The sequence below is a fragment of the Natator depressus genome, chromosome 21 (genome assembly GCF_965152275.1).
Source record: "Natator depressus isolate rNatDep1 chromosome 21, rNatDep2.hap1, whole genome shotgun sequence".
NCBI lineage: Eukaryota > Metazoa > Chordata > Testudines > Cheloniidae > Natator > Natator depressus.
The window spans coordinates 13,760,977-13,768,367 of NC_134254.1; the positions used below are offsets into that span (position 1 = coordinate 13,760,977).

The 7,391-nt window shown below is 50.7% G+C and overlaps 1 protein-coding gene across 1 annotated transcript; it reads right to left on the reverse strand.

Annotated features, from left to right (window-relative positions):
- Positions 1 to 419: 419 nt before the first annotated feature.
- LOC141975660 (putative G-protein coupled receptor 139) lies at positions 420 to 4,824 on the reverse strand. Its single transcript, XM_074936213.1, has 2 exons — positions 4,774 to 4,824; positions 420 to 1,699 (listed from the first exon to the last, which is right to left on the reverse strand). Exon 2 carries the CDS (start codon positions 1,689 to 1,691, stop codon positions 774 to 776), a length of 918 nt encoding a protein of 305 aa, XP_074792314.1. The 5' UTR covers positions 1,692 to 1,699; positions 4,774 to 4,824; the 3' UTR covers positions 420 to 773.
- Positions 4,825 to 7,391: the final 2,567 nt, after the last annotated feature.

Below are 7,391 nucleotides of genomic sequence, written 5' to 3' on the forward strand. Positions count from 1 at the left end.
TCCCTGCTGCTGACCTGGGAGCCTGAAAGCTCAGGGAGCTCTATCTCCATCTCTAATCTGCAAGGAGCCTGGAAGCTCTGCGAACCCCAGCTTCTGAGCTGGCAGCCCTGGGAGCCAGCTGGATCAGGAGTCTGGAAGCCCTGCGGTCCCACATAGTGGGGTTGCCCTGGAGCCACAGACCCTGCCAGCCCTGGCAGCCACTGCCTGAAACTGATAAGAATCAAGTCAATTTCACTCAGCCGCTGCTGGGGTCCCAAGGAGCAGATTGCCTGTCCCTGTTTCTGAACCATTTATTTTTCTTTCAGAATTTCTGAGTTGTGGGAAATTTCAAAAAATGTGCTTTTGTTCCCATTCAGAAGGAAACAAGTTCTAAAATACAGAAGTTTCCCACAAACCAGAAATCCTGAATTTTGGCCTGCTCTCATTCTAAGCCCCTCTAACATTGACAAATCACAGCCAGTTTTCCCCAGAGCGCTGAAAGAGTCACTCGGAGGGGCTGGGATAGCTATGTGCTATTTCACATCCAAACTACCAACACTCCATGCCAGTTGATGACAAAGCCGGAACGTATGGCCTGTTATCGATCTGCTGAAGATGTTAAATTTGAACTGAATTTATTTTACATACCTAATGCTAGCCCATTTCTCTTATCCTCACTCCTGGCTGGGATAAGGCAAGTCCTCTTATTAAACACAGGGAGATATACCTGCCTCTGGGGAGACTTACAGCAGGACATCTCCATAAGGCAGCGTGTGTGTATGCACGCATGTGCATTATACCTGGAAGATGGCTGACGGGTGCTTTCTCTGTGCTTTGCAGGGAGAGAGGAGAGCCTTGAGCCAATGGATTAGCTCCCTGCGGAAGGCAGTCTGGGTGCAGGCATAGAGATACATGTTCACAGCTGAGTTGGTCAGTTCCAGCATAGTACCAACGTCCACCGCAATGTTAATAGCCTTAGAGTAATCCTGTCTCTCTATGTCATAATGGCAGGTCCTGAGAATAATCTGCGTGACAAACCTGGTGGCGCCCAGATAAGCGAATGTCATCGAGACAGTCACAAGGAGGAGGATGGATTTCTTCTTCTGGTACCTGAATTGGGTCCCAGAGTTCACTCGGTGGAGCCCTCTGGCCATCACACAGTGCACTTTGTTGCTGAGGACGATCTGCCTGAGGGTCAGGCTGTTCAAGGTGAAGATGATGACATAAGGGACAATGTTGACGAGTGAGGTTTGAAACCAAACCAGCCCCTCAACGTAAGAGCTGGGAAGGTCAGGGTTAAATTTGCAGACCGCCCGCCCCGTCCCATTCACCCTTTCTGATCTGTTGGACCAATAATACGGGATAGCCACTAGATAGCTGCAGATGTGAACTAGGGCGATAGTGTAAAGCGTGCGTCTCGGGGAGCACAGCTTTGCCTTCAGCTTGAAGGTGTTGATAGCCACGAAGCGCTCAATGGTGAAGGACACCACCAGCCAGACGGAGGCGTTGACTGCACCGTAATTGAAGACGTCCCGGAGGGTGCACCAAGGGTCCCGGTACCAGAACGGCTCCGTGCTGTAGCATTTCAGGATCATCTCCACGAGAACGATGAGAACGAGAACCACGGTGTCGGCCAAGGACATCGCCATCAGGTGGTAGCGGCTGGAGGCAGAGATCAAGCAGTCCCTCCGCCAGAAGATCACGAAGGTCATGATGTTTGCTGAAAGAGACATTTCCGCAGCTGTTTGAGTTGGAAGCAAACCCATCTTCCCCCCCACTCTGCTGCAGCTGAGCCCTAGGGCCAACAGAACAGCACAGCACAGACCTATGCTGTGACCCAAGACCCCCTCAATGCCACTTGGCAAGGGGGTTACAGGAATGTCCTGATTCCAGTGCATACATCCTCGTTCACCACAGAATGTCATGGGGGGGCTTAAATGAAAGCCAGGGTGGCCCTAGTCATTAATATTGCTGTGAAATGTGTGTATAGATGCGACGTAAGGGGTTATGTACGTCGGCTGCAAATATTTTCATAGAGTCTTTATTAAGGCAGGAGTCACCAACAGAGGTGAAGAACCAGGTTTTCGGTCAGACAAGAGATGTTTATTTGCCAGTCTCTCCGTTGGGATGGAAATTAAACAAACACAATGGATACTCAGGAAGTCAACAAAGAGATGCGAAGTCACCAGGTAAGACAAGCCACAGGTGCTCAGCCTGTCTCAGAACACAGGCAATCAAACTGGGTTGTAAGCAGAGGCAAAGAAGACGCCCAGTGACCCTGCACCTAGGAAGTAAATGGACAGCATGTCCATTCATGAAAACAGGATCTCAGCCAAGCTTGGCTGAAAAACTGCAGAAGCTGTTGGATGAGAAATTTCTTTAGACAGGAGGTTAACTTGTTAGTTAAGTTTGGTCTCTAGAAAGCATGTTATGATTTTGTTTGATATGTAATCATTTGTTTCCAAGAACCTCACTCGCTCTCACTTGAATGTTGAATCTTTGATCAGAAACTTATTCTTGTCCTCACTAGAAATAGATCTAAACGCTGTGGGATTAAGCAAAGTGCTGGACCAGAGCTGAATCTAGTCAGCAAGGAGCCTGGAAGCTCTGCGAACCCCGGCTTCTGAGCTATATCTGGAAGCCCGGGGGTCCCAGATGGCAGGGGGGGAGGGGGAGCTGCCCTGGAGCCACAGACCCTGCAAGCCATGGTGGGACAGCAGACCTGGAATTTCTCTGAGTAGCCAGTGGCAGGGGCTGGACACCACAGGGGAATGCTTCAAAGGGGTTTGGGGACTGCTGCACCTATTGTTAACTTGCAAGGCAAAGCCAGGGCTGGTACAGCCCAGAGGAGAGTGCAGGAGTGTCTGGCAGGCTGGTGGTGTCAGGGAGCTGTCACCCAGCTAAGCACAAGCAAGAGTCCCTCACGCTACAGGCTGAGGATACCAACATGACTGACAGTCCTGGGTACCCTGAGAACCATCACATATGTTGTGAAACAAGCTGACAGCTTATACCACCAGCCACGTGGGGTCCCAACACCCTTCACACCTCATTTACACAGGGAAATTGACTAGCATAGCCAGAGCAAAGTAAGCTCCTCTTCACCCCTCTTCTAACCCATGTGGGCACTCATTCCCAGCTAGCTATTGCAGACCACCGTTTCACAGTAGCGATTCTGGTCAGTTTGCACACGTAGACATGCCCTGAGGCAAACAGGCCCAAGAGAGGGTGCTGCTGTTTGTCTGGAGAGAGATTCCTGCCCAGTTGTATTACAGATGACCTGCAAATGGGAAACCAATGTCTTAGCTTCATCCAGAAAGAAGCAAAAGAGGGAAGGAGAGAGGTTGCTTGTTTGTGCATTAGAAATTCAAGTTTTTGTCCATGCTGGAACTCCGTAGGCAAATGGAAAACTGAGGAGATGATAACATCACAAGAGACAGGAGAAAGCAAGCTCAGTAACAGAGGGGAAGGGATTTTTAGCCAGACAGGCTAAGTGTTGTTATGGTTAATTAACCCTTTTTCAACTCCAATGCCTAACAAACATTTAGGAAAAGACAGTATATGTTAAAGATTCAACACCGCCTGCATTTAAATTGTAAGAAAGCACCCAATATACAGCTGAGATCCCACAGAGAAGTCCTCCAGCAAAACCATGGGATTAACATTCTTGACATTTTAAAGGGCTTGTCTACACAGGGGAAACTGAGCAGCATAACAATTCTGTGATTTAGCTGTTAGTTACTGAGGAATAACTATGCCGGTCAAGTTCTCACCCAGATAGACAAGATCTAATGCTTTAAAAAAGTTCCTTTTCGTTATAAAGATTTAAAAGTTTATCTATAATAAAGAAGCAAAAAGAGACAAACCCAGTCGTTTAAAAATCCTTTTCAGGTCACATTTAACAGGGCAGCAGCAGCATTGCTCTCTACATCACGTAATTCAAAAAGAGACAGAGGATGACTCCAACAAAGCGAGGATTTCAATGGGAATTTTGCTACTGACTTCAATGGAGCCAAGATTTTACCCAGAAATTTTTTAAGTTGTTATTAAAAATTGAGGATGGTGCAGAAAACGTTTGCAGCAAAAGAAATCAAGAGGTTCATATTTTTTTTTGTGCCCCAGCTGTTCTCCTGTTCCCTGAGCATCTTCATCTCCTGTGGCACTTAGAAACCCGGGGTTCAGTCTGGAACATGCTCAGAAGTGATCTTCCATTCTATAGCTAGAGCTAGTCAGAAAAAAACACCCCCCAAAATTCAAAGTTGTTTCCCCAGGTTTGAAATAGCGTGTCCAGGTGTCCCCATTTCAAAAAGGAAGTTGAAACACCGGAAAGGGCTTAGAAAAGAGCTACTGGAGTTAACTTAGGTCTGGAAAACTTGCCTTACAGTTAGAGATTTCAGAAGCATGGTCTATTTAGGGTAGCAGAAGGAAGATTAAGAAACCACTTGATCAGGGTCTACAAGTACCTATACATGAAAATGATTTCTGATAGTAGTGAGCTCTTTAACCTAGCAGACAAAAGCATGACAAAAATCCAGTGGCTGGAAGTTGAAGCTAGACAAATAGAGACTGAATATAAAATGAACCTTTTTGACAGCAAAGGTAACTCACCTAGGGACTTGGTAGATTCTCCATCCCTAGAAGTCTTTAAGTCAAGACTGGGTGTGTCTCTCTAAAAGCCCTGTTCCAGGGCAACCAGAAGCTATGAGACGGATGCAGGATCACAATTTTTCCTTTCAGCTTTAAAACGTATGAAGATGACTATCCAGCCACAACCCTCCTGCCCCGCATACTCACATGGGATCCCGATTATGGCCAGAAGCGGGTAAAACACTTTCTGTAGCGTTATCATCCAATGATCCTGAGTCATTTTCGAGGACAGCCCTGCTTTCCCGAGGTCTCAAACAACTGCTAACTAGTTCACCAGCCCCAGGACAAGGAGCAGGTTGTCTGTCAGAGTTTTGTTCTCAGCTTATCTTTCCAATAAGCCCTCTTGAAACAAAATTACTGTCTTTTAATTTACAGCTGCGGCTAGAAACCCCATGTTAATGATTACCTGGCTGGACAAAGAAAGGGGAACGTGAAGAGGCAGATGGAACTGTTAGATCAGCACAAATTAAACAGGACCTATTACAGAACCAGGCACATGGGCAGCGGGTATAATAGGCCAGGGGAGGTTAAGCCTCCCGTGGGACAGCCACCACCGACCTGCCACTGGATGCCTGGGCCATGGTGGCCCCACCTAGGCTTCCCCTCTTCCGGTCCCTACTCTGCCCCTTCCCAAAGGCCCCCATCGCCCCCCACTGCCTGGATGAGTCCCTCCTCTCTCCCCCCTCCGCTCCCCACGTCCCTCCTCTCCTTCACCCCCTTTCCCCTGCAAGTCCCCCCTGCCGGCCTGCCACTCACCGCTCACCGTGTCCCTGTAGGCGGTGGGGTTCTCACGGGGGCGGGGGTGGAGGAGAGGAGGGACATGGAGAGCACAAGCAGCAGGGCCTGAGGGGAAGGGGTGTGTGGAGGAGAGATGCGGGGAGCAGTGGGGTTCTCACGGGGGTGGGAGGCGGAAGAGGAGGAATGCAGCAAGTGGGGCGGGGGAGCAGCGAGCGGTGGCGGGGTCTGGGGCAGAGCGTGGGCATGGCTGTGGATGGAAGAGGAGGAACAGGGAACTGGCCTCCCCCAGGGGAAGATTCACCAGCCATCCATGGCCATAAATAAGTAATGGTTGGGGTCCAAAGTCATGCAGAAGCTTCTCCCTTGAACAGCAGCAGAGCAGGAAGTAGGCAGGCCATTCAGCCGGTTTTGAGGCGAACAATCTGCTTTTTAGGTGCATTGTGCCCTGGCCAGTACAGAGACAAAACCAGTGGTCTTGTCCGGTACCTGCCAGGGAAGCCGTTTCGAAGAGTGCGTCACTCCACTCCCGCTGGCGGGACCTGGCACGCATCGTGCATGAGGGCATGCTGGCGGGGGCGGAGCAGGGCGCGCCTCAAAAGGGCATCCTGATGCAGCAAGCCCACGTGCCGGGAGGGGCAGGGTCACGCTGGCAGGGGTGGGCCTATGCTATTCCCAGCAGTACCGGACTGGCCAGTATTCTGGGAATGCGGGCGTGGCCCCCTAGCAGGCAGCATGGCCTTGTGCTGGAGAACTAGGGCAGGGCAGGAGATGTGTGGGTTCAATGGGTGACCACACTGAAAATCTGGCCCTTTGTGTCTTGGCCAAAGGCATTTAGGCACCCAGTGGGATTTTCAAAACTGCCTCTGCAGGTCAGGTACCTAACTCCTATTGACTGCAGAAGGGATTTAGGCACCTAACCTGCTTAGCTGATTGTGAAAACCCCACTAGTCGCCTCTGGCCCTTTGTCTCTCCATCCCTAAAACAGGCTCAGGGGTGCTTCCTTCCTCAGCCCACCCATTGTCTGCATGTGCTCTTGGGGCAGAAATCACCTCTTATCCCATGTTCATACCATGCTGACAGAATGCTACCATTGTAATATTAACAGCAGCAAAGCTGGAAAGGGGCATCGTGGGCCTTGGGAGAGATGGACACCCCCTCTAAAGGGTTGTAGGCCTGGAATTCTTACTGATCTATTCCCCTTGCCAGAGGGGAGCAACTGCTAGGAGCATTTTCAGCTTCTCTTGCCTCCCACCATTACAGGGATTTTCAGGCAGGCAGCGGGGGACAGAGAAATGGAGAAGGGGATTAGTGGTATAACACTTTGTATATCAGGAGTGCCCTGAGGTGCTAGGCACTGCATGCACTCAGAGGACAGCCCTGCCCGAGTGCTCACAATCCAAGCCCCCAGTTCTGCTCCAACAAGCTGTTCACCACAAGCTTGCCTAGGGCTCCTTCTCCCCAGCGGCCAGTTCTCTGGCATGCACTGACCTCTGCAGGCCAGCACCATTATTGCCTTTGGGGTCTCAACACCTCTCCGCTCCCTGACGCATGGGGTGGTGTCTCCCCCAGAACGACAGGAAGGGCAACGTCTCCCAGCACTGAGGGATCTACTCTCTGCAGCAGCAAATGGGTAAAGGTCGCCAACAAATGCTGCATGATCGCATTGTGGGTGGGTGGGTGAGTGCAGAGAAGAGCCCCAAATGCTGCTGCCCAGCTGTGCCTGCCGGGGAGGGGAGTGGTGGGTTTGAGTGTCCCCCTCATGCAGTCCTGGCTGGTGGAGGGGGCAGGCTGGACTCCAGACTCTGCCCCCTGCTGTTCTACCCTAGCACTTCAGCTTAAAAACTAGGGCAGCTGCACGCACGATACTTCTGTGCCCTTGACAACCCGTATCGACTATCCCCGTGCGCAAGCTGGGAACCGAACCTAGATCAAATCTCAGCCCCGCTGTCCCTCCTAAAGAACCTGCCACATCCAAGGACTCGGCTGTGCACACACACAGAAACTATGGGCGATCCATTACACATCCT

Coding starts and splice junctions, on each gene's coding strand:
- LOC141975660 (XM_074936213.1), bottom strand. CDS start 1,691: ATGACCTTCGTGATCTTCTGGCGGAGGGACTGCTTGATCTCTGCCTCC.